The sequence below is a fragment of the Peromyscus californicus genome, unplaced genomic scaffold (genome assembly GCF_007827085.1).
Source record: "Peromyscus californicus insignis strain IS unplaced genomic scaffold, ASM782708v3 Scaffold_5__1_contigs__length_169319896, whole genome shotgun sequence".
NCBI classification, from domain to species: domain Eukaryota; kingdom Metazoa; phylum Chordata; class Mammalia; order Rodentia; family Cricetidae; genus Peromyscus; species Peromyscus californicus.
This window is the reverse complement of record NW_026294573.1, coordinates 19,172,886-19,199,868: the sequence shown is the minus strand read 5'-3', so window position 1 is coordinate 19,199,868 and position 26,983 is coordinate 19,172,886. Positions and strand designations below refer to the sequence as shown.

The following is a 26,983-nucleotide window of genomic DNA, read 5'->3' as shown; positions in this document are numbered from 1 at the left end:
TTTGTGAGAGGGTTTCTGTTTATTTTTTGAAACAGGTTCTCAAGTAGCATAGGCTGGCTTAGATCATATCCCAGGGCCAGCCAGGACCTTGAACTTCTGATCTTCCGGCCTCCACCTCCTTACTGCCAGGATTAGATTTTATTCTGTTTGGTTTTGCTTTTTGACTATGGGATCTTTGGCTTTTAAACTAAGAGATCTTTGTGTTTCAGCCTGCTGAGTGCTGGAATTATAGGTTTGTATCACCATACCCAGCTCATTTTTATTTATTTATATTTTTAATTTTTTGAGAGTCCTACACTGTGTAATCCAAGGTAGCCTGGAACTTGTGATAATTCTCCTGTCTCAGTTTCAGGAATGCAAGATACAGACATGAACTCCTCCTCCAGGCTTCAACTGGGCTTCTGAAGACTAAATGGAATAAAGTCACCGTAAATTACAGTCAAAAGAAGGAGCCGGGCGGTGGTGGCGCACGCCTTTAATCCCAGCACTCGGGAGGCAGAGCCAGGCGGATCTCTGTGAGTTCGAGGCCAGCCTGGGCTACCGAGTGAGTTCCAGGAAAGGCGCAAAGCTACACAGAGAAACCCTGTCTCGAATAACCAAAAAAAAAAAAAAGAAGGGGCTAGCACCTGACACTCGTCAACCATGGCTCACCTACCCATCTTCCAGCTACACAGCAAGCTCCTTCAGGAGAAAAGAATGGCTGTGCTTATTGGTCTCTCAACTGCTATTTGCTTCGGTCATTATCCATCCCTACCCGTACTCAACAGTTCCTAGGCAGACCATCTCACCACTTCCCAGTCCACACATACAGAAGGGAGACATTACGATGTGTTACATTTGTTTGTGTTGCAGAATAATTGTTTAACTATATAAAGGTGTGTTGCATTTTTTTAACTATGTAAAGATGTGTTGCTGTTTTACCTTGCCTGCCTAAGGCACCTGATTGGTCTAATAAAAAGCTAAATGGCCAATAGCTACGCAGTAAAGGGACAGGAGGGGCTGGCGGGCAGGGAGAAAAGGAGAGCCAGTCAGCCAGCCAACCACCAGCCTGCTAGGGGCCAGCCTGCCAGCACCCAGCCTGCCAGCACCCAGCCAGATAGGCACAGAAGAAGCAGTAAAGTAGAACATACAGAATGAAAGAAAGGTAAAAAGCTCTGAGGCAAACCATAGATGAAGAAAAACATGTTGAATTAAGTTATAAGAGCTAGTGAGACAGCATAAGATAAGGCCAAGCATTCATAATTACCAATAAGTCTCTGTGTCACTATTTGGGGGCTGGATGTCTGAGAAAGCCTGCTACACAGATCTCCTAAAGAGCACAAAAGGAACTCCTACCTTAAAACCATTTCATCAACACCTATTTGAACAATTCTAAGTATTAGTGGTGCTCTTCTACAGCTCGATTGGTAGAGGGTGGGGCGGCTGTAACTGCTGCTGGGTTTCACAAACAGAAAACCTTGCTTTCTGAGGGCAGGTGTGGTCCTGCAATCCTTTAATCCCAGGGGAGGCAGAAGCAACTGATTTCAGTTCGTTGGAGGCCAGCCTGATCTACATTGTAAGGTCAAGGGCAACAAGGGCTACACAGACACCATCTTTTTAAAAAAAACCTCTTGCTTCCTTCTAGTAAAGACTGGACAGGGCACGTGTTTGTAGGAAGACAGATCTGGACACTGTCTAGGTCTCTTTTATAAAACCTAAGTAAGCTTTCCTTAAGTCGACTCAATACATGATACATATCAGGCTGAGCTGTTCTCAGGAGGACTAAATAAAACATTACACAAAAATTCTCAAGGACTCATTAGTAAAAGTTTTTGAAAAGGATTAGGGCATATTAGCAATTAAGGGCCCTACTGACTGTGAAGTACAATTAACACCCATTTTACCGATGGCTGGAGACCTTTACTGGACTTAATGAACACTTGAAAAGCAATAACCATCTTTAGGGCAAAATTTTGGAGTTCTGTATTCACTAAAACATGCTGTCCTCTGGTCAAGCAATACAAGAGGGTACACCCTGCATCAGCTTACATTTTTGCAAAAGCTTCAATCCAGCCTTGCATGTTTGTTACGCTCATGCCCAACATCTAATTTCTTAAGTGTAACCAACCACCTCCTTTTTTTCCAGCTAGTGGATGTAGTCAGATTTCACAGCGACTACTCTCCCAGTATTCCTAAGTGGCACAAACACCTAATTTGATTCCTTTTTAGTTTTAAGGACTGCTCACTTGAGTAATTTACCACCTGCTCTCCACCTCCAAGAATACAGCAACTGGTCTGGTGGTTCGGCACACACAAAGCACTGGCAGATCCTACCAAGTCCCTACCTGGGATCCATCTAACTGCAGTTTTGTATCCCCGCTGTTCAGAGTTTATTTTCTTCTTCTCCCACACATACAAGTAAATAGCCACGCTTCGAGCTGGCAAAATTGTGTTTGTGCTACACCAGGTGATTGACAGCTTTACAACTCGGTTACAATGAGAATTCAATGTTCTTCCTAAGAATTAGTTCACCCATAAAGCTGGAAATAACTTCATCACATACACAACACCAACATCAAAAGCATGGAAGAGTATTAGGCTTCAAGCATTTTAAATTCAAAGAAAAAGGAAACAAAACCCCACCAATAGTAGAAGTAAAAGACCCTTCGGTGCTCTCTGGGGTCCATACTTAGCCCTAGGAACAATATTGCTAGTGTTCAAACAATACTCCAACGCTCTTATTCTAAACATGGTCTGATTTACCTACATTAGGTTGTGACTTTCACAAGTTTATAATTAGTCTAATACATGATAATGATCCTATATTTTCAATAAAGAGGGAAAAAATTAAATAATGCTAATTTTTGGGCCTGGTGCCCCAGCTACTCTGGAGGCTGAAACGGGAAGATCAAAAGCCCCAGACCTGAGGCTGCATAGCTAGCTCAGTGGTTAGGTGTAGGAGCAGCAAGAGGACCTGAGTTCAGTTCCCAGCACCCACACCCCAGCTCCACACAATGAGGGGTACACACATTTAATCCACTACAGGCAAAACACCCATACACATAAGATAAATAGTATTTTTAAAAAGGAGCCAGGAGTGAGGACACTTGCCTTTAATCTCAGCACTCAGAAGGAGGTGGGTGCCTGCAAGTTCAAGGCTAGCCTGATCTATATTGAGAGTTCCAGGTCAGCTAAGGCTACTTTGTGAGACCGTGTCTCAAATTAATTAAGTTTTTAAAGGGCTGAGGCATGGTAGTGTTAGTGTGCTTGCCTAGCATACATAAAGCCCCGGGTTCCATCCCTAGTACCACAAAAACTGAAATAAAACAAAAAGCTAATTGATATTCTTCAGTGATACTTGGTACTGACTGCTGAGGTCTTGTGAGCCAAGTCTCATGAAAGGCACCAGAACCAAAAGCTCCTAAGACATTCACAGAATCGCATGTCCTGGACTTAATTTCGAGTTCCATTCTATCATACTCCAGGGTTTGTAGTCAGAACCCTAATGTCATTTTTCAGTCTCTGTACCAGCCTTTAGCTGAGCAAACTATCCCGGCTTTTTGCTCTACTTGATAAAAATCTTAACTCATCATGCCTTAATCATACTTCCCATCCTGCCTAACTCACTTCCCAGAGACTCACTCATTCCCTACTCAGGAAACACCGGAAAGAGAAGCGAGAAGCGGGGCTCCTGCTCCCGTGGTGAAGCAGGGGGAGGGGAAAGTCTTGCTCACCACTCCTCTATTGGCTCCGAGGCACCCCTCAGGCATCCTTCCTTCCCCTCAGGCATCCTTCCAGAACAACTTGACTGTCCCTCACCTGTCACTTCTGCATTAGGCTTCCCTGCCTCAGTCCCCTTGGCTCCAATACCTCCTGTCTCTTCCTCATTCTGAGCTCCTTTCAGAATTTTGTATTTAACCAAAATCATCACTTGGCATTTGCCAAAAGGAACCTGCTTCAGGTCAATAGAAACAGCCCTGGGAAAAGGTAACAAGGACAGAGTTTCCACGAACCTCACATTTTACACAATTCCAAGTCCTTAACTTCCCTCTGAAAGCCCAGAGAACACTGTCTTCCACTGAATTTGAAGCTGTTCCATCTCGGCACCACTTTCTATAGAAAAATGATTTCATCTGTTCTTTGAAAGGTTTGAAACCTGCCCTTGAAAGGAAACATAAGAATCTCCCAACTGAGACCGGCAGCAGGATCCATTCACATCTTCCCCAATGGGACTAGGAGGGTGAGCAGAGAGCAAGCCAGGAGGGGACAGGAGAAGTCCGGGAGAGCAAAGCGTGCAAAAATGGGCACACTAACAGAGCAGCTGACTAGTCAGGATCTTGTCAGGATCTGAATTTGGGCTCTTCGTTCAGAGGCATCACTACCAGCTGCTCCTGGAGTTCACAAATGATGTCTAAACTCACATTCCCTTTCTCAGCTACCTACCTTCAACCCACCTACTCCCCCTCTACCTTTCAGGGTCAAGTTCAAGCCTCCTTCAACCTTTATGTCTATCTCCTGGCTTAATTTGCCATGAACTGCATGACTCCATAAGCACATACCTCTTGCCATCTGTTCTCTTTTGTGGTACTGGGGGTCAATCCTAGGACCTAACAAGCTGAGTAAGAACTCTACCACGGAGTTACAACCCAGACCTCTCTTTGAGACAGGTTATCACCATCTAGTCCAAGTCTTGAACTCACTCTGCAGATTAATGTCCTATAAAAACCACTCCCAGGGGCTGGAGAGATGGCTCAGAGGATAAGTGCACTGACTGCTCTTCCAGATGTCCAGAGTTCAATTCCCAGCAACCACATGATGGTTCACAACCATCTATAATGAGATCTGGTGCCCTCTTCTGGCCTGCAGACATACATGCAGGCAGAACACTGTATACATAATATAATAAATAAATGTTTTTAAAAAATTTTTTAAAAAAAAGAAAATTGCATATTAAAAAAAAACACTCCCAATCGCAGAAGCTTGGGGACTACTGTAGACAGTGATATCACAACTCAAAAGGGTACTACGTAAAGTTTAAATTACAGCCCATAAAACTAAACACTGGGAAGGATTGACTCCTACTTGGGATTCGAAATGTATCACTTCATACAGAGGCAACCAGTGAGAGGGGGAAACAGTGTGTCAAAACAAGTTGGGCTTATACAAGCAAATCAAAAATCCAAACTCCTGATTACTCTCCTCCTGTGTGTAATCTCTGTACTCAGGAGGCTGAGGCAAGAAAACTCTCACTAATTCAGGGGTAGCCTAGGCTGCATAATTATGGCTATAGCCAAGAAGAAATATTGGTGAAAAATAAGGACAGATACATGAAAAGATCAGAACTATTAAATTAGGAAGGAAAAAGAGTTAAGTAGAGGTGGGCGGCGGTGGTGCACACCTTTAAGCCCAGCACTCAGGAAGCAGAGGCAGGTGGATCTCTGTGAGTTGGAGGGCAGCCTGATCTACAGAGCAAGTTTCAGGACAGGCTCCAAAGCTACACAGAGAAACTGTATCAAAAAACCAAAAGAGAGAGAGAGAGAGAGAGAGAGAGAGAGAGAGAGAGAGAGAGAGAGAGAGAGTTAAGTAGATAAAAATCACATGGTATTGGCAACCAGGGCTAGACAAAGTAGGACAAAGGACCAAGAGCAAGGTTCATGACTCAGAACATCAGGATCCAAGAAATAAGTGTTTCAAGGAGAGCAGGGTATTGCATGCCTGTAATGTCAGCACTCAGAAAGCTGAGACAGAACTGCTGCAAGTCAGAGGCCAGCCTGGGCTACACAGGGAGTTCAAGGACAGCTGAGACACAAAGGAAAAACCTGTCCAAAAAAAAAGACCAAAAAATGCAGGGTGGCGGTGGCGGTGGCGGCCCAAGCCTTTAGTCCCAGCACTCGAGAGGCAGAGCCAGGAGGATCTCTGTAAGTTCAAGGCCAGCCTGGTCTACAGAGTGAGTTCCAAGAAAGGCAAAAAAAAAAAAAAAGACCAAAAACCAAAAATGGGGTCAGGGAGAAGAAAGAAAATTGTTTCCAATTTCAAAGAAGGACAAACAAGACATACACTAACAATAACAACAACAAATGATCTAGAGATGGCTCAGGGCTTAAGAGCCCCCCCGCTGTTCCCACAAAGGACCAGAGTTCGATTCTCAGCATCCATGTTGGGCCGCTCACAACCACCTGTAACTCCAGCTCTGGAGGATCTGACACCCTCTTCTGAGGGCACCTGCAAACATGTGCATATACCCACATACAGACATACATACCTAAAGATAAAAATGTCTTTTAATCACATATTTTTTAAATGCCCTGAAAGGGGAGAGAAGCAATTTCCTTTCCAGCACTGAGTACCTTAACTTCCAGGCACTCTGGACAAGATATAGACCAGGCAGACAGCTTAGTGGGTCACCTGAGCAAGCCTGGCTAGCTGAGTTCAAGCTCCAGAACCCACAAGGTAGGAGGAGAGAATTAGCTCTCATAAATTGCCCAATGGCCTCCATGTGTGTGCTGTCCCATACACACACACAAAATGAATTTTTGTTTTGTTTTGTTTTTTGTTTTTTGTGAGCCAGGGTTTCTCTGTGTAGTTTTGGTTCCTGTCCTGGATCTCGCGCTGTCGACCAGGCTGGCCTCAAACTCACAGAGATCCGACTGGCTCTGCCTCCAGTGCTGGGATTAAAGATGTGCGCCACCACCGCCCGGCATGAATCAATTTTTTTAACACAAAAAGTTTTCAGACACATAGTGGTGACTCAAGCCTTTACATGGAGCACTTGGGTGACTGAGGCAGGACTGCCGTGAATTTGAGGCCAGTGTGAGCTCCAAAGCTAATTCAGGCCAGGCTGAACTACAGTGAGATCCCATGTTCCCCATCGCCCCCCCCCCCCCCCCCCCCCCCCCCCCCCCCCCCCCGCCAAAAAAAGTTATCTACTACAAATTCAGGATAGTTGGCTGAATAACTAACGCTGTTTAGCATATCACCCTAGACAACCAGTTTCTGCCCCTTCTTACTTTCAAAATAACTATTTATAAGAGTATTTCCCCATTTGCCTTCCCCATATACAGGTTTTGAGAAGAAATCAACACCCTTTACATTTTACTTTTCTCTTTTTTCTCCTTTCAAACAACTAACCGGGTCTGGATCAGCATAAAATGGCCCTATATTAAGCACAGAAGAGTAAAAAATAATTTCACAGTTGAAAAAAATAAAGCTTGAGAGAAAACAAATTGCCCAGGATGGCCCAACCAATGAGCACAGAATTCTACGACTGGCCTTTGGCTCCAAGTGCAGACAGATCTATAAATTCAATGGTTCACACCAGATATGGAAGACTGGGAAGGGGCATGCAAGTGACTCATCCTTGGGAAAGTGCACCCACCCATCTCCTCATGGAAGTATTAAATCAACAGTGAGCAGGGCATCAGGCATCCATCACGTCCTTTCTAAGGGTGTGTTTGTGTGTTGCTAAAAATTGCACACAGGGCCATGCCCACGCTAGGCAAGTGTTCTACCACTGAGCTACATCTCCAACCCCTTCCTAGTTTTTAAACATTTCCTTGCTGTTATTGTATTGGCTAAGACCTCCAGAACCACAGAGTAGAAGCTAGAAATGGTAGTATTTGTGTGTGACTCTAAGTTATGTTTGTTGCTGTTGATTTTGAAACTGGGTCTCCCTATGTAGCCCTGGCTAACTTGGCACTCACTATGTAGACCAGGCTGGCCTCCAGCTCAGAGGTCTGCCTGCCTCTGCCTCCCAAGTGCTGGGATTTAAAGGGCTGGGCTTGTATTACTCAGCTTATAATTCTGAGTTGAATAACACTTCTAAGATTTTACCAATAAGCACTGTTCTTCAGATTATATACACAGTTTGGAGGTTGTTTTGCTTTGTGTTTAGTTTATCTGAACTTCCTGCTGGGTATGATGTTTCACACCTGTAATCCCAGCACTCGGCAGGCTGAGGCAGCCTGGACTACATAATGAGTTCTAAGAAGAAAAACAGGAGAGAGCAGATGAGAAGAGGAAAATTCGTTGTGTCTAGATTTCTGGTCTAGCCTTATCCTGTCTCTGTGTTTTCTCCACTCCCCTCTTCCTTTTCCCTTAGCTCAGATTCCTTCCTACGCACCTCCAAGTTAAATTATGTCTGCGGCCTCGGTCACAGAGACAATGATATTTTGGGATCCTATGCCTTTCTTTCTCTTTCAAGTCTCTAGACCAGTGGTTCTCAACCTTCCCAATGCTGCGACACTTTATTACAGTTCCTCATATTGTGGTTGACTCTCAGACATAAAATTATTTTTGTTGCTACTTCATAACTGTAATTTTGGTACTGTTATGAATTGTAATGTAAATAAATATCTGTGTTTTCCGATGGTCTTAGGCGGCCCCTAAGAGTCGGTAGCTCCCGGGGTCACGACCCACGGGTTGAGAACAACTGCTCTAGACCAAACCGTTTCTAAAACTGGCAACTGAAAGAAAAATACTAAGACGAACATTGTTAACACCCTGCAGATTTCTGCCTTCCACCTCTGGAACATATCCTTCAATAATTTCCGCTCTTTCAAATTAAAACTAAGAAAGGGCAGACTAGTATGGATTCCTGTTGAATTTCTAATGTGTTGCCTGTTTCTACATAAGCCTGGCTATTTAGGGGCTGACAGAATCTCGGGGTTTCAAAGGCGGTTCAGGAAAGCAAGAGGACCCAGATGTAACTTTTCTCTCCTTCACTGCGCTCCAAAGGGAGGGGCGCGGAGAGCATAGTTTCCAGGCAAAGAAGGCAGTCTCAGGATTTAAAAGCTGAAGGGGGCGAGAGGAATGAACCTTTTAAAGCCCGAGGGAGCTAAGAATTATTCTTTCTGGCAATCAATTTTTCTTTCGATCCAAAAGCGCTTGCCGAGGTGGCAACACCAACCGGAGCAGCCAAAAAGGTTGCATCATATGAAAAGGCGCCGCGCTTGAGAAACAAGAAAACCAGATGGTGGTAAAATACCGGACAGGAAAACCCGAGTCGGGAATCTCCGTCTTTTCCGGAAGCCCTGGGGCATCCACCCTTCTTTTCCTTTCTTTTTTTCCCCTGTTGTTGTCTGGGGTTTTTTTTTTGGGGGGGGGGGGGGGAGGCGTGGGCTCACATTTGTAGCTGGACTCGAACTCGAGGCAATCCTCAAGCCTCAACCGCTGGGTCATAGCCTAGTCACCACGCCCGCATTAGGGAAAAAAAGAAATCTCCCTTCCCCCAGCGGGGAGGAGGGCAGGGTTGAGGGGTCCCACGCATCCCAGGCTTGCCCTGAGCTCAGTAAGTAGCCACGGCTGGCCCTGAACTCCCCATCTTCCTGGCTCCACCTCCCCCCGTTGCGGGGTTTAAGGCGTGCGCCACCCAGCCCCGCTCCCGGTTTTCCCCTTTATTTTATTTAGCATCGCATCGAAATTAAAGTTTCAGTTTCACACCGGCGGAGCGCCAGCCTTCAAGTAAGTTGGCCGGGCGATCAGCCGGGCTCCGCGGGCGGGGTGGGGTCGGACGGGGCGAGGAGGGTGACAGGACCCACGCGGCGCGGCTGGGGCGCGTCCCGCCCTGCCGAGTCGGCTGTGTCGCCGCGCCCGCGGGGTCCGCCAAGGTCCCGCTGCGAGGCGGGAAGGCGCGGGGCCGAGACAATGGGCAGGGGCGCGGGAGGCACGGCGCTGCCTCGGGCGGCGGGGACGCCACGTGGGGGCGCTTCTTCGGGACGTCGGGGGGGGGGGGGGGACACGGGCCGCCCGGGACGGCGAGCGCTCACCTTGACGAAGAGCTCGATGAGGGGCTCTTTGTCCTCCTCCTTCAACCCGTTCAGGGGCATCGACAGCGCCATGGCCGGCTGGGCAGGGCTCCGCGGACGGCGGCGGCGGCTGTGGCTGTGGGGCTGCTGTGGCTGCGGGTTCCCGCCGCGCTCGCTCGCTTTCTCGCTCGCTCGCTCGCTCGCTGGACAGTCCCGGCGTCAAAGCTGCCCGCGGCCCCGGCTCCTCAGCACCGCCTCACGCCTCGCGCGCGACTCGGAGGGGGTTGCGGTCCCGAGCCACTTCAAACCGCTGGGCGGGCCCCGGTGGGCGTGGTGTGGGCGGGGCAGCGGCCCGGCGCCTCGGGACTCTGCGGGGGAAGTGGGCGGGCCGGACCCCCAGGGGCGTGGCCCCGGGCGGGGAAGGCGGGGACGGGCGGGTGGGTGGGGCCCTTTAGCTTCAGCGGATGGACCACTGCGGAGCCTGGAGGACGCTGCGGGGCGTGGCCTAGGCTGGGCAGCGCGGATTGGCGGGGCGGTCCCCGCGAGCCACGCCCCCCAGGGGCGGGAGGGAAAGGGCCCCGGAGCCGGAGCCTGACACCGCCTCCCTCCGCGGCGCGGCCGCGTCCTCCGCAGCTGCTGCTGCTGGTTGGGTGCCAGGTGACCTCATGCGGCGGCCCGCCTAGCGCCCTCTCCGCAGGACTCATCATCCCCGCCCGTTCCCGGGGCGGCGGCCTCCCGGGCTCCTTCTGTTAGGCGCGGCCGCCTTTTCCTGGAAAACTTTTGCGAAAGTTTTCATGTCCTTAAGAAGTACTTTCTTTCTTCTTCTGACTGCGGACTTCCTCTCGGGATGCTTCTCTATTAGATGTCAAGATACTCAGAAATTCGTATAAAGCCGTGCTGTGTCACAGGCTCTGAGTTAGGCCGAAACGATGGGACAGGATCTCGCTCCATCACAACCCCCCGTGCCTGAGGCAGCGTCAGATTCCTAAATCGTTATCCACGCTCTTTGCACCACCTGGACCAATTCCTTTCCTCCGTTCACCTGAAGAACTTTAGTGCGCATTAGAGCCACCTGAGTGGCGCCCTCAGCGCGCAGGGGCCAGAGTACTTTAGACCCTGAGGGCAGAGACCAGAGAGACATGTGGTCTGCAGTAGAATGCCTGGGGTGAATGTCACCTCCGGAAAACGTGCCTCCTGGCTTGCCTTAATCTGGTCATTCTGTGTTCCTCCCAGGTTAGGGTGATGAGCGAGTTGATTAGAAAGGCCAAAGTTTGGCTGGGGGTTGGGGAGGACGGCCTGCTGTGGATCAGAATGCTTCCACAAATTGGAATGGTGAGTAAAAACACGATGCAACCTGCCGCTTTACCCTCACTCAATCCAATGCAAGCCGCTAGATTCTCCAGCGATGCTCTGAAGTGCAACTGTTTTAAGTCCTCAGTTTGACAATGGCCTTAAACACCCTAAACCTCGGCCTGACGTAGTGACATGTGCATGGCTCTTGGGAGGCTCAGACAGCAGGCCTTGAAGGTTGAAGACAGTCCGCAAGACTGTCTCAGAAAAGAAAAAATACAATAAGGACAGCCAAATGATTCAGCAGGTAAAAGCACCGGCCTTGCAAGCCTGGCAGCCTGGATCTGATGGTGGGGGACCCACCTAAAGGCAGAAGGAGAAAATCTACTCAATAAAGTTGTCCTCTGACTTCCACAGGAGAGTCAAGACACACGAACAATAATTGTTTTTTAAAATAGGTTCCCAGGCTGGGCGGCAGTGGCACCGCCTTTAAACCCAGCACTCAGGAGGCAGAGCCAGTGTCTCGGGGGAAAACAAACAAACAAACAAAAAAACCAAAAAGGTAGGTTCCTGGGTTGGGGATTTAGCTCAGTGGTAGAGCACTTGCCTAGCAAGGCCCTGGGTTCGGTCCTCAGCTCTGAAGAAAAAAAAAAAAAGGTAGGTTCCCACTCTGTAGACCAGGCTGACAAACTCAGAGATGTGCCTGTCTCTGCCTCTACTTCCCAAGGGCTAGGGTCAAAGGTGTCAAATAATAGTAATTTTTTTTTTGAGACAGGGTTTTTCTGTGTAGCCCTGCCTGTCCTGGAATTTGCTCTGTAGACCAGGCTGGCCTTAAACTCAAAGATCAGCCTGCCTCTACCTCCGTAGTGAATTTTTAATAGAGTCAGTTGGTAGACCGTCTTGCCTAGTATGCTCAAAGCCCTGAGTTCAGTTCCCAGCAATTCGTAAACTGAGTACACTGCCTGTCATTCCCTCACCCCAGAAGTGGAGGCAGGAGATCGGGAGTTTAGGGTCATCCTCAGCTATAGAATGAGTTTGAAGCCAGCCTGGGCTACATGAGACCCTGTCCTAAAAACAAAAACCCAAGACTTCCTCTCAGTACCTAGACTAGAGGGTGGTGCTGGTTACTGCCCTGTGTAGTTAGGGGGAGCTGATACCTCATGGGGCCTTCTGGCGTCCTGTCCACCCCTACAGGTGAGGCCGGCACTTTGTTCAACTCAGTGACCAGCAAGTTTGTTGAAGAGTAAGAAATGATAGCAGGCTGACTTACAGACCGAAACGTGAACTAGAAACCAACCAAAGTGACAGCTGGACTCTGAACTGGGCCTCATGTTAATTTTTCACAGAACTGTTAACAGATTAAAGTTCCCTTGCAGCCTACCCTTTCTGACATGATCCCAAATGCTAACTTCAAAATACAGGCACACCTAAAATGACCCAGCACAACCTAAAACACCGCAGACTGGCCCAAAGACATGCATCCACTGGGTCCCATTTAGGGTTTATCCAGGTCAGTTTGGGTCCCTGAACTGCTCATCCACAGGTGTTTGCGCTGGGCCCACCGCACCCCAGCACAAAGACCCACGCTGGAAACATCAGCACAGCTGGGGTGGGTCTTCCGGTTTCTTTGCTTAAGTGAGGGGAAGACTGCATTCTCCTCCAAGCCCTAAGGTAATTGTGATTCCTCAGGATGGGCCGTCCACCTGATCACCCTCAGGCACTGGCTCAGACCGGGAGCCTGTGCTTGGGAACCTGGTCACGGTGATGCCTAGGGGGTCCCAGTTTCCGCTCTGATGTTCCTGAGCATGGGAGCACAGGTGTAGGAAGAGGAAAGGGTGTTTATCCAGGGAGATCCCATAGCACCTTGCTTCCAACTTTGAAAGACAAGACTGTTTTACGCCCGGTGCTCCTGTTTGTTTTTATGACAGAGAAATCTTGAAGATGGGTGGAGGTGTGTTCTCATCCACACACACCCCTCTGACCTCATTCCAGTCCACTCTCCCCTGTGTGCCCCACCCCAGCCCCACCTGATCGTTTCTAGTCCTTGGACGTATCAAGCACACTGCTGCCTCAGGGCCTTGGTACTGACTTGCTCTCATCTACCTCTGAACCCTTTGTCTACCAGAATTCCCAGAACTCTCGCTCGCTCGTGTCCTTTGCTCAAATAGTAACTCCTTAGAAGTCTCACTATAGCTACGACCTGTGCACTCTGGGCCCTACCAACACTCATCCAGCCTCTGCCTTCTTCCTCTCCAGAACATGTACATGCGTACATATGTGTATGTGTGTATGTGTATACTGTGTGTGTGTATAGTGTGTAGTGTGTGTGTGTATGTGTGTGGGTTCCTAGTATATAGTCCTATATACTAGGCTTTAACTTGACACAGCCTAGAGTCACCTGAGAGGTCAGTCTCAATTGAAGAATTACCTCGATCAGATTGGCCTTTGGGCATGTCTGTGAGGGATTCCTTTGATTAATTGATACAGGAAAGCCAAGCCCACTGGGCGGCATCGTTTCTCTGCAGGTGGTCCTGGGCTGTATGAGAAAGGTCAGTTCACTAAGCATGCTTGTGTGAGTCAGCCAGCCAGCAGCGTTCTTTCCTCCACGGCTTCTGCTTCAAGCTCCTGCCAGAGTCCCTGCTCTGACGTCCCTCAGTGAAGAACTGGACTGTGACCTGAAAGCTTGAAAGCTTGAGCTAAATAAATTCTTTCCTCCCCTAAGTGGCTTTTGGTATTGTTATTTGTCACAGCAACAGGAAGGAAACCAATATGTGTGCATCTGTTGCCTCCCCAGTAGCACACACACACTTCTCTGGGAAAGAGGTTTGTCGAGTTTCAGTGACGACTACGTTTGTGAATATCTCTGGGTCATCAATAAGAGTGTACCCAGAATGACGGAGCCCTGCGGTTGGGTGCCTTTCCTGGGGAGACTTAAACATCTATTCACTTCACTTAGGGAAGGGACAGAGCAAAGAACCGCCAAGTCCACCTTGGAGAATTCCTGAGTTTCTCAGGATACCTACGGGAGCGTGAGTGACTCACAAGCAGCTGCCATCACGGAGAAGTCCCACCCCAGTCTGCAGCCTCGGCATTTCTAAGATGACGTAGCCAGGGCAAGAGGGAGTGGTGAGTGGAATCTCAGGGGAGGGTCTTGTGATCTCCCTTCTCCAAGAGGGAATGTCAACAGCCCCAATACCTTAGGCTTAGGTGTGTGGTGTATAGGTTTGTTTCTCCCGTTGCTATGACTGCAGGCCAAGGTCTTCTGTGGGTCACCACAGCTGCTCTGCTCCATGGTCACACCAAGCCTACAGGAAACAGCTCCACTCCATCAACCATACTGCAGTACCTACCATGTACCTGGGCACATCTCACATGGCCTAACCACCAGGAGGCTTTGGTGCCTCATGTCTGAATCCTCGTGCTTGAAGATTGAGGCAGGAACACATCTGCAAGCTCTGGGCCAGTCCCGTGAGACCTGGTGCCTAAAGAGCAAGGGTGTGTGTGTGGGGGGGGGGGGGGGGGGGGGGGGCAGTGAGATGCCTCAGCTGTAAAGGCACTTGCTTCTTAAGCCTGGCAACCTGAGTTTGAATCCCCGAACCCACGTGAAAGTGGAAAGAAAGGGAGGCCGGAGGGATGGCTTAGGGATTAAGATGGCCTACTGCTACGTAAGATGCATGTCTCTAAGTAAATAAATACCACGTCTAAAGGGGTCGAGTTTTCCAAAGCACAAGGTAGGCCTCCAGTGAGCTCCCAGCAGGCTGATTGCCTGGTTCCATCCAGTCCTGACTGTCATTTCCCAGCTCAGGGTGGCTTACTGACTCTCTTTGTGCTCTGTAGAACAGGTCTCATTCGGAACCCATTTAACAGGTTCAGCCGTGAATTAATGGGGAAGTGTTTGCAATAGCAGCTCTGTCAGTTCCGGGTGCTGGCGTGATACCCACCAGGCAGCACACTGGGCCACTCACCAGCTCCATGCTGTGTGACACACACCTAGCCGGGGTCTTCATAGTCACTCCTGTGTCCTCATGGGGACATTTCTCAGGCACAGTTCTCATCGTCCTCTTTTGGCAGATGTGGAAACCTCAGGCTCAGGGAACGGCTTACCCCAAGTCACATGACCTTTAGATGGTGGAGCCATCAAGTGTCAGCGAGCTAGTGTTCTTCTGCACTGCTGTACCACGAGTGAGTGAGTGCGGCCCAAGAAAAACCCCCAAACATCTGTGAACCTCCATCAGACACCTCTGCCTCAAGGAGCTTCCTTGCACAGCATAGAGAGCAGCAAAGTACCTAAGCCATGTGACCTGGAACACGCCAACTCACAGTCATTGAGAGGGTTAGTGAGGATAGTTCACAGAACAAAAAGTCAGAGATCAATGTTAGCCACCAGTGTTCATATGAAAGTCTCCTCTTGGTAGATTCCTTTTTAACATTTATTTTCCTTTTAATTATGTGTTCGTGCGCCAGTGTGAGTAATTTTTATCTTATTTCCTCCATTCAATTCACTTTCCACAGAATGGCCAGAACTATCCATATTTTTTAAAGATTTATTTCTTTTTTGAAATTATTTCTTTTTATGCATATCAGTGTTTTGTCTGCTTGTGTACCATGTCATGCCTGGGGAGACCAAAAGAAGACATCATATCCCTGGAGACCAGTCTTACACCAGGTTTCACTGCCATGTGGGTGCTGGGAATTGAACCTGGGTCCTCTGGAAGAGCATCCAGTGCTCTTAACTGATGAGCCATCTCTCCAAACCCTATTTTATTTTTGAATTATATATATTTGTATGCTGTGTGAGTATATGTGCATGTGGATACCAGTGCCCAAAGAGACCAGAGGCATTAGATCTCCCTAGAGCTGGGTTACATGGGGTTGAAAGTCCCCTGATGTGAATGAACTCAGGTCCTCTGCAAGAGCAGTACACGCTCTTAACTGCTGAACCATTTCTCCTGCCCCACACTGTGGTCTTAGAAGGCAAGGAACCTTATTCATGTACACACACACACACACAGATTTTGCTGGTGGGTTTTTTGTTGTTGTTTTGGGGGGTTGGGGTTGTTTAAAACAATGTCAAGAGGACAACATTCAAGGGTCAGTTCTCTCCTCTCCATCGTGTGGGTTCCAGGAATTGAACTCAGGTCATCGGGCTTGGTGGCAAGCACATTACCCACTAAGCCATCTTGCCAGCCCTCAAGTATTATCTTTTAAACTTCCACCTTCTAGCCAGGCATGGCAGCGGATGTCTGAAGTCCCAGCACTTGGGAGCTGAGGAAGAAACATCAGGAGTTCAAGGCTGTGGTGGTTTGAATGAGAATGCCCTCACAGGCTCACATATTTAGAGTCAGCTTAATCCTGGGCTGGAAAATTTAGCTCAGTGATTAAGAGCACTGACTGCTTTTCCAAAGGACCAAGGTTCAATTCCCAGCCAACATGGCACTCAAAACTGTCTGTAACTCCAACTCCAGGGATTTTGAGACCCTTACACAGACGTACATGCAGATAAAACACTAATGCACATAAAATATAAATTGAATGAATGAATGAATGAATGAATGAATGAATGCTTAATCCCCAGTTGATGGACTGTTTGGAAGGATTAGGAGGCCTAGCCTTGTTGGAGGAGGTGTGGTATTGTTAAAATGGGTGTGGCCTTGTTGGAGGAGGTGTGTTGCTGGGGGTGGGCTTTGAAGTTTCAAAAACCCAAACCAGGCCCAGTGTCTCTCTCTGCCTGTTGCCTGTGGATCCGGATATAAAGCTATCAAATACTGCTCCAGAGCCATACCTGTCTGCTCCCCGCCATGATGATCATGGACTAACCCTCTGAAACTGTAAGCAAGCCCTCAATTAAATGCTTTCTTTATAAGAGCTGCCTTGGTCATGGTGTCTCTTCATGGCAATAAAATGATGTCTAGGACAAAGGTCATCCTCAGCAACACAGTGATTTCAAGCCAACCTAGCCATATGATACCTGTCTCAAAAAAAAAAAAAAATAGTGAATGTATGCATGAACATCTCCCATCTCCTGAGTTTTGCTTGGCTGTTTCTCTCTGGGCTCCTATCATACAATAGCTACTCAATTAATCTTTGGTGATGCCAGTCAAGACCAGTATGGATCAACTCTGCTATGGAAAATTTCAGTTTGGCTTTGAATTCAAGTGTGTCGGTACAATGGGAATTGGATCCTATATTTTCCTGCCAGCTGTGGCCAAGCCATAAGTTGGCTGAAGTTTAACCTGAATGCACTATTTATAGAATGACTGGCTTTTCCAACCTCCAAAGAAGGAGCAAATCATTGAACAAACCTGAGAGTGGAGACGTTCAGATCAGCTTGTCTCAGCTCAAGAAGTAAAATGCTAATAAGTCAAAAGCTCAGAAGCTCTTCCTGCCCACCAGCCTGTTCCAGTAGCTGGAGCTTCTCTAGAGAAAAGACCATCTAGACACAATGTATACAGCAGAAAAGAAGCAAAGCTCAGAGAGGTTAAGCAGCTTGCATAGGGCCACACAGTTAGTAACAGAGTCTATCAAACCCAAGTTTGTCTTTTGTCACCTGCTCTGCATCCTTATAGGGTTCTTATGAGCACTCAAGAAAACAGTGTATGGCCGGGTGGTGGTGGCGCACGCCTTTAGTCCCAGCACTCGGGAGGCAGAGCCAGGCAGATCTCTGTGAGTTTGAGGCCAACCTGGGCTACAGAGTGAGTTCCAGGAAAGGTGCAAAGCTACACAGAGAAATCCTGTCTTGAAAAACAAAACTAACAAACCAAAAAAAAAAAACAATGTATGGGGTTGGAGAAATGGCTCAGTGGTTAAGAGCTAGTACTGCTTCCCAGAGGACCAGAGTGTAGCTCCCTGCATTCACATCAGGCAACTTACAACCACCTATAACTCTAGCTCTAGGGGGATCCAATCCGATGTCTCTGACCTCAAAGGGCACTTGTATTTATGTGCATACACCCACACAAAGGAACACACACATACATGATGCATAAATCTAATTAATTTTATCAATAAAAACCAGGAGTCAGATATCAGAGTAAAACCTGAGAGATCAGAGAACCAGGAGCAGCTGCCAGTAGTTTCCTATCTCTTTCATTCCTCCAATCAAAAAGGCTAAGATCCTGTCTTAGCCCCGCCTTACCACTTCCTGTCCCTCTCTCTACAGTCCTCCAAACCTCTATGGTTAGGTAGTGGCTAGCTCTACCCTCTGACTCCAAGCAAGCTTTATTTGGCAGAACAAAGTAAAAATATCACACATTTCCCCCTTTTTGTCCAAATAAAAAGCAAAGATTTTTAACTGACATAGAAAAACTATATACAATAAGTACAATAACTATATTCATATATATACAGGCAATAATTGCATTAACAATGTCTAGTCCATAGCATATGATAAATTCAGAGAAAATACTCCATTAACTATACTATCTTGGTGAGTCTAAAATGTTGTACCTAATTCACTTTCAATCCTAACTTGAATTACCAACCCAAACTATCTTTTCATATCTCTCAACCTTATACACTTTACACCTCTTTTGTGAGGGTTTTTTTTTCTGAATTTGTTCACAAGGAAAACTATAACTATCTAGTCTTCAACTCCATCAGAGACACGAGAAGGAAATAATATTACTTGAGTAAGCAGGAAGTGTAAGCAAGCGATTTGCAAAAAATGTGAGAAATGACAGAAACAGTTGACTACCTGGACAGTCACCCAAGATTCCTCTGCAATGTTGGGGCATCCATCTTCAACCTACAGACCTAGAATAGCTGACAGACTTTTCTGTGAAGCAGGATTTTTGAAGGACTGTCCTGCCTTGTCTTGGCCAAGTTTGGCAGTCACTTTCTTTTGTGTCTTGCTTGTCCAATTTGGACAGCATACTGTCAGCAGTTGAGGCAAGAGCACTTTCTTGCCCCAGTGGCTAACTTTTGCCACAAAGAAACTCCATGAGGAGTTTCTTCAATGCCCATAATCTTTTCTGAAGTAGATTGGTGCTGCCAGCAGACATGTCTCATTGTCATAAAAAAAGAACCTATGTTATTAAAACATCTCAAATGCCATATTCTGTAGGTCTCTGAAGTGTTTGAAGACCACCTGTCTATCCTAAAGTATATCTCTGTTTGACCTTGAAAACATACCTAACATGACTACAAGTTTGATTGTAATAGTGACTAACTACTAGCCTGAATTTCTTTACTATCCTAAAGTTTGTAATAACTTTCAAGGAATAGAAATTTACATTACATTGTTAAATGAGCTGGGTAGGTACCATACCTTGGACAAGAGTAGAAATGCACGTACAGCATGTTCTAACCAAAATAACCTTAAATATGTATCAATATACAAAGCATCTTAAACAAAATAGAAACATCTATACAGTATAACAAAAATAATTTCAAATTTGTATCAATATACAAAAATTCATATCAATGTAAAATATTTAAGACTAGTAGTTGCTTTTTTTGGTTTAAAAATAGATTCAATAATGTACCCCTTTATCCTATTTCTATATCCCTGTTTTCTTTTTAGAATGAGATTCCTGAATCTAATCTCCTTTGTTCAGCTTCTTTCCTGACCATTACCAATAGCAACTTGTAACCAACCCCCCTAAATGATGACAAATATCCATAATCAACTGAACAACCAAAAACTACCTACCCCATCTCTTGGGACTGTTGGATGTCATGTTCTTAAAATTACTTCCTGTTGTCTAGGAGTGACGGCATCTTTAGGGGACCCTGAGAAAATGTGACAATTGTCAAGTCCTGGAAGAGCTAGCTGTATCATTTGTTGTCTGTGTGTCATGGGAAAGTGCAGGGCTTATGTCAAAGTCCTGGCCGGAGTAGTCTGTGAGCCTGGACCATCTCAGCTAGCCACCTTGAAATTGTTCTGAGCAGTTTGTAGTCCACAGACGATCTTTAGGTGACGTTTGTCAGCTTAATGGCATTGCCATCGTCCAGGTGGAATTGTCATTGTGGGGCCCCATCCTCCTTTTGACGATTTCAAAGGACGCTGTTAGGCATGGTCATGGTTCACTGCAGAAAACTTAAACATTTTAAATGTCATGAGCAGCAGATCTCAAAGAGGTTAAAGGACCATAATTTGTTATGTCCATCCAGAGTACAAAAACTTAATTCCTAGTTACATGATAGAGACTCAAATCTGAAATGATATACAGGAAACTAGATGAAGCCTTTTTCTAGAGTTAGTACTCTATATGACCATTAATATCATGACAAAAAGTTTAAAATATATATACACATATATTAATTTTATAAATTTGGAGATAATATTTCTATCTTTTTTTTTCCAGAGCTGAGGACTGAATCCAGGGCCTTGTGCTTGCTAGGCAAGTGCTTACCACTGAGATAAATCCCCAACCCCGATAATATTTATATCTTTTTTTTTTTTTTTTTTTTTTGGTTTTTCGAGACAGGGTTTCTCTGTGTAACTTTGCGCCTTTCCTGGATCTCGCTCTGTAGCCCAGGCTGGCCTCGAACTCACAGAGATCCGCCTGCCTCTGCCTCCCGAGTGCTGGGATTAAAGGCATGCGCCACCACCGCCCGGCATATCTTAAGAAAAGTTTTAGGGCTGGAGGGATGATGGCTCAGCAGTTAAGAGCACTGACAGTTCTTCCAGAGGTCCTGAGTTCAATCCCAGCAACCACATGGTGGCTCACAACCATCTGTAATGAGATCTGGCACCCTCTTCTGGCCTGCAGACATACATGCAGACAGAATACTGTATACATAATAAACAAATAAATCTTTTAAAAAAAAAAAGAAAGAAAGAAAGAAAAGTTTTAAAGGGTCAAAATAAAACTAAAGGATTATGAGATTAGTGGCAATAGAATAGTTTCTTAATTTTGGTTTTTCTACTCTCCCATACCAGGTGGCTCTTCTGACATGAGACAGAGATTTTGGATTTTCCTTTTAACAAGCATGCTTGGGTTTAGAGAAGAGAGAGCCATGTTCCAACTCCAAATCCAGCTTTAATTTTTAATTGAATTAGGACTACAAAAAGACCATTTGCTTTATGTATCTGTAGGGAACAGCAGAAACAAACATTTGGGAAGATTTATGAAATTTTATGTTATGCCCAGATTTGAGAGGACCCCCCAACAGACCATCACAGAGACCAAATCCCATATGTAAAAGCAAAGAGCCTTTATTTAAAGCTCAGAGCTTGGACTCAGTCTGATGCAGCCATGAGAACAGAGAGCCCCGAGTCCAGGCAGGATAGGGTTTTTATCATAGCAGAGGTTGGGGTGAGGAGATTTCCAGGATTCAGGACCCGATTGGCTGACATTTGTCTAGGGGTATAGGGAATGTTTGGAATTTCAGGTATTTTCCCCTTAGATGCAGGCCCTCCCTGGGTGGGGTCAGCTCATAGCTTTTTCTGGCTCTGGGTGTTACCTGCCAGTAAGCCTGTTATAGAAGCTGTGTCTGGGCCTCTATCTAAGTCTGTCATAACAGTTGTGTGGTCAAGCTGTTTTGCCCCCCTCCCCACATTATCCTGTTGGAAATGTGATATACCAATAGGCCAGTTTACTCTTTTTCTTGGGATATTTTCTCTGGATGATTCATCCTTTTTCTCAAATGTCTCATTTGTCCAGTGGTCTTCTGATTCCTTAGTTGGATGCCTTCACTCTCCTGGAAAGACAAAAACAAAACCCTGCCCCTAACTTTGAGGACTTTCCCTTTTGGCAAGTTATATCTGATCAAATGAAAAGCATTTGTTAGTCTTATAAGTTAGTTTTCTAATCCATTCATCTATGTGTGCTGATCTTGCCTTTAAAGGCCTAATTAACCTTTTGCATTGTGAATTAGCATTTTCAAAAGCCAAAGATTCAATTACTATTTGTCTAGCTTCTGGATTTGGTATCATTATATTTACACTTGAAGTCAATCTTTGTAAAAAAAAAAAAAAAAATCAGTGAAGGTTTCTTTGGGGCCTTGTATAACTCAGTTCTCTTTCCAACTTCTTCAATTCTGTCCTGAGCATTTAAAGCTGCTGCATGGCATAGAGCCAGGGTGTGGTCATCATATAGAGACTGTCTTTGTACATCAGCATAATATCTCTCTCCAAGAAGTTGGTCTTGCCCTACTTTGTTGTTCAATGGTCCTACCCTCATCTTTCTACCAGGTCCGCCACTGTAATTGAGGACCAGGTTCCAATACTGCTGAAACCAAGTCCTTCCAGTCTTGTTGGCCAATTCTGTTACTAGTTGAGCGTGAATTTAAAGTCTGCTTCAGAATAGGTAAAGGCATACCATATGAGACTATAGCTTCCTTAAATCTCCTCAAATCTAACATATCCACAGTAATCTAGTGAGCTCTTCCATAGCTTTGGGAATACTTGTCATTTGGTGGTTGTTTCTGTATAGGAACTAGATAAATTAAGGTTGATTGTTTGATAACCTTGTTCCTCTCTTATTTTATAATGTAATGGTGAAGTTGGTTCTCCTTTAAATTCTTCTGCCTTTGTCTGAATATCTCTATTATTTGTGTTAGTTTGTTTTTCTTTTTTCTTTTTTTTTTCAGAGCTGAGGACTGAACCAAGGTCCTTGCATTTGCTAGGCAAGCGCTCTACCACTGAGCTAAATCCCCAACACCTAGTATGTTTTTCTAAGGCTTGTAACTTATATAGCAATATTTTCTCTAGTAACTTTTTCTAAGGCTTGTATCTTGGCACTCATATCAACCAACTTTTTTAGGAATAAAACAAGAATTATCAAAATAATACTTAGCATTATGTCAATCCCAGCTAAGTTGATTATCCCTTCATTTAATTGTTCCATTTTTAAACCATGCATTGTGTAATCATACAGTGACCTAACTAACTCCCTCCACTGTAATAGTGTTTCCCATTTTTTAGCATAGGAAAAAAAAAACTTTTTTTTAACTAATTCCCCCTTTTAAGAATTCCCGATTGTCTCACCAAATCTGCTGATGATGACGGTGAAGTGTGAGGCTGGCTGCTGCTGCCTGCGTAGCACATCTGAGCAGAGAACACAGGCAGTGCACAGCCTGGCTGAGGACAGCTGCCACTGATCACATGTCAGGAGCCTGAGGAAGGGGTCCAGGGAAAGCCCACAACCCACTGGGAAAAGAAGCCAAAGAGTCAGCCATCTGGAAGACAGACGGGGAATTGCGAAAGCAGCATGTGTGACAGACAGAAAGTGAAAGCACAGAGCTGCCTGAAGGCTGAGCTGGCGGTGAGAGGCTAACCATTCGGAGCCCAGGCACCAGTGCAGTTTGCTGTAGAGAGGCTGCAACAGGAAAATCCCAGACTTGCTCAGAGGGCTTGGCGAAGAAAAGGAAAGCCAGATATAGTTCTGGAATGCAGTTCCTGCATGCAGCTCTGGTGGGTGCCCATGGTTCCAAAGCCACAGGCAAGTAGGTACTTCATGATTTTGTGCCCCAAAAGTTGAATGCCAGATGATGCATAAATCTAATTAATCTTATCAATAAAAACCAGGAGTCAGATATCAGAGTAAAACCTGAAAGATCAGAGAACCAGGAGCAGCTGTCAATAGCTTCCTACCTCTTCCATTCCTCCAACCAGAAAGGTTAAGATCCTGTTTCAGCCCCGCCTTACCACTTCCTGTCCCTCTCTCTACAGTCCTCCAAATCTCTATGGTTAGTTAGTAGCTAGCTCTACCCTCTGACTCCAAGCAAGCTTTATTTGTCAGAACACAATCAAAAGATCACACAACACATACACTAAAGGTGTATTTCACCATGCCTAGCTAAAAAAAAAAAAAAAAAAAAAAAAAAAAAAAAAAAAAAGGCATACAGTTGTGGTCACCAAAACATCCCCAGCTTTTTCTGCACAACCAACTCTCCAGCTACATCTGTCCTTTGCTTCTTGGTTCTGTACTAGAGGATCTTTCATTCAAATCCCCTCCGATGCTTGCTTACTTAGGCAAGTCATTTCACATTAGCTTCCTCATCTGTCACCTGGGGGAATGTGTCCATCAGAAGATGTATTAAGGCATAATGGCACACTCCTGTAATCCCAGCACTACAGAAAGGCAGATCTCTGTTAGTTCCAGGCCAACCTGGTCTACATAGCAAGTTCCAGGACAACCAGGACTCCATAGGGAGATCCTGTCCAGAAAAAAAAAAAAAAAAAAAAAGTACAAAACAAAGAAAAAGTTCTAGGTTAGTTAACTGGAACCACATAGCAAGTCCCTGTCTAAAAAAAAAGAAGAAGAAGCCAGGCGTTTAATCCCAGCACTCTGGAAGCAGAGGCAGATCTCTGAGTTCAAGGCCAGCCTGGTCTACAGAACAAGTTCCAGGACAGCCAGGACTACACAAAGAAACAACCCTGTCTCCGAGGGGAAAAAAAAATGAAGAAAAGGTTGGAAAGCTGGCTCAACAGTTAAAGGTGTTTGTTGCTGCTCTTAAAGAGGACCTGGGTTTAGTTCTCAGCACCCACACAGTGACTCACAACTCACAACTGCATATAACTCCCGTTCCAAGGAGTCCTATGCCATCTTCTCACCCCTGTAGGCACCAGGCCTGCAGGTGGTGCACATATTTCTCTGCAGAGAAAACACTAATATACGTAAAATAAAATTAATAAATTAAAAAATCGATGACAAAATGTAGGGATGCAGCTCAGTTGGTAGAGGGCTTGCCTTGTAGGCACCAAGCCCTGGGTTCCATCCCTGGCACCACATAAGATCAAGCATGGCAGCATGCTGTGTAATCCCAGCACTAGGCAGCTACAAATAGGAGGATTACAATTTCCAGGTCATCCTCTGAACACATGGAATTCTGGGCTAGCCTGCACTTCCTGGGACCCTCCCTGCATCGGGAAAAAAGAAGAGAAGGAGGAGGGGGTGGGGATATCAGAAGGAAGGGAGGGAAGGAGGGAGGGAGGGAGGGAGAGAGGTGGATATGATAGGGCGTGAGCTAGGCACTGGGTACCATGCCCAGCTTTGCTTAAAACAAAACAAAACAACAACCATTTTTTTGTTTTGTTTTTCAAGACAGGGTTTCTCTGTTTAACAGCCCTGGCTGTCCTGGAATTCACTCTGTAGACCAGGCTGGCCTCGAACTCACAGAGATCCACCTGCCTCTGCCTCCTTCGAGCTGGGATTAAAGGCCTGTGTCACCACTCCCGGCTTCAACAACAACCAAATTTTAAAAAACAAAACAACGTATAATTTCCTTGAAAGTCACCCCAGTTTGCCCGTGAGCTACAGTTGGCTACAGGAAGGGCAGAGCCATGAGGGTACCATGTGGGAGTCCTGTGGTGGTGGCTTTGTTAGGAATCTTGACTGTGGTGATGCTGAAACCAAGCTCCTTGCGGTGAGATAACACAGCATTGGAAACAATGCAGTCGCCGCCGGCGGCAAAGCTGGGCTGGTGGTCATCTGAGCAGGAGCCATCGAGTGGTTCTGGGGAGCTTGGGCTTGGCCTCATGGGAAGTCCAGGTGTTCTGGTTGCAGATATCCACCCACTCTTCCTGCCTACTATGTGGACTCCAGCTACTGGACTAGACTACACTTCCCAGCCATCCTTGCAGGGAAGCAGAGTTCCTGTCAACAGGACATAAATGAACAGCTCTGTCCTCTCTATAAGCCTTTGCCTTCTCAGGAAACTTGAAACCATGTAAGAGTAGTGCCCCTTTTCCAAGACACGTACCCTCAAGATGTCTAGATGTCTAGTGCATGTCTGAAACAAAGCATACCACACACATACACACACACACATATCACATATATAGTTTTTCCTATCCATCCAACCTATGATAAAGTTCAACTTATAAGTCAGACATGGTACAAGATTAACAACACAGGCAAATAAAAAGAGGGGAAAAGTGTAAAAATATAGTGTAATAAAATCAAATGAATATTAAAAAAAAAAAAGATGTAAGTTCTCAGCTACTGTGCAAGCAGTGGTCCGCCTGCCTGCCATCATGCTCTCTACCGTGATGGTCGAGCACTCACCCTCTGAAACTAGAAGCCAGCCCCAACAAACTCTTTCTTCTATAAGTTGTCATGGTCACGGCGTCTCTTTACAGCAATAGACCAGTAACCAAGGTACGTGCTCAGCTAACATACTCAAGGGTTTGATCCCTAGTACCAAAGTAAGCACCGTTAAAAACAAGATAGTTGAGGGCACTGGGGAGATAGTTCAGCAATTAAGAACATGCATTATGCTGTGCAGTGGTGGCTCACACCTTTAATCCCAGCACTTGGGAGGAAGAGCCAAGGTGGATCTCTGTGAGTTCGAGCCCAGCCTGGTCTACAAAGTGAGTTCCAGGACAGCCAGGACTGTTACACAGAGAAACCTGTCTCGAAAAGAAAAGAAAAGAAAAAGAGCATGCATACTCTCCCAGAGGACCAGAACCCGACTCCCAGCACGTATATAGGGGAGCTCACAACCACCTGTAGCTCTAGTTCCGGGAGATCTGACATCTCTGGTCTCCTCCAGTGCTCACACTCAAGTGGTATATACTCACATAGACACATAATTTAAAGTAACATTTATTTATTTATTTATTTATTTATTTACTTACTTACTTACTTACTTACTTACTTACTTACTTACTTACTTACTTACTTGGTGTTTTGTGAGAGTTTCTCTGTGTAGCCCTGGCTGTCTTGGAACTTGCTATGTAGACCAAGCTGGTTTCAAACTCACTCAGATCCACCTACCTCTACCTCAAGAGGTCTGAGATTGAAGGCATGTGTCTCCATGCCCAGCTTAAAATAAAATAATTTTTTTAAAGAAAAAAATAAAACCAAAACCAAACCAAAACCAAACAACACACACACACAAACACACACACACAAAAAAAACCAAAAAACAAAAACAAACCAGTTGCTAACGCCTTCAGAATAAGCAGCTGAGCGGGACCAGGGGCCAGCTGCCTGTCTTTCCAGTTCTTCCTTAAGGTGCTCTGTGGCCTCAGGCAGGCTCTTCCTCCTCATTCATTAGGTTCTCTTCCCTATGACAGGCAG

General features: G+C 46.0%; 1 protein-coding gene and 1 long non-coding RNA gene across 3 annotated transcripts in view; both read right to left on the bottom strand.

Annotated features, from left to right (window-relative positions):
- The window catches only part of Clic4 (chloride intracellular channel 4), a 65,403-nt gene extending 55,393 nt beyond the window's left edge, over positions 1-10,010 (bottom strand). Inside the window, exon 1 of the mRNA XM_052716717.1 lies at positions 9,744-10,010. Within this exon, the coding sequence (XP_052572677.1) occupies positions 9,744-9,815 (72 nt within the window). The 5' untranslated portion in view covers positions 9,816-10,010. The remainder of the gene's footprint in view (positions 1-9,743) is intronic.
- Positions 10,011-18,037: 8,027 nt separating this feature from the next.
- Positions 18,038-26,951, bottom strand: LOC128097546 (uncharacterized). 2 transcript variants are annotated; one of them, XR_008213896.1, is made up of 4 exons: positions 26,841-26,951; positions 22,945-23,135; positions 21,540-21,656; positions 18,038-20,049 (listed from the first exon to the last, which is right to left on the bottom strand). It is a non-coding gene; the product is annotated as an uncharacterized LOC128097546 (long non-coding RNA). The 2 variants fall into 2 exon arrangements; XR_008213895.1 differs by lacking the exon at positions 26,841-26,951 and having other exon boundaries at positions 22,945-23,759.
- Between the last annotated feature and the right edge of the window lie 32 nt (positions 26,952-26,983).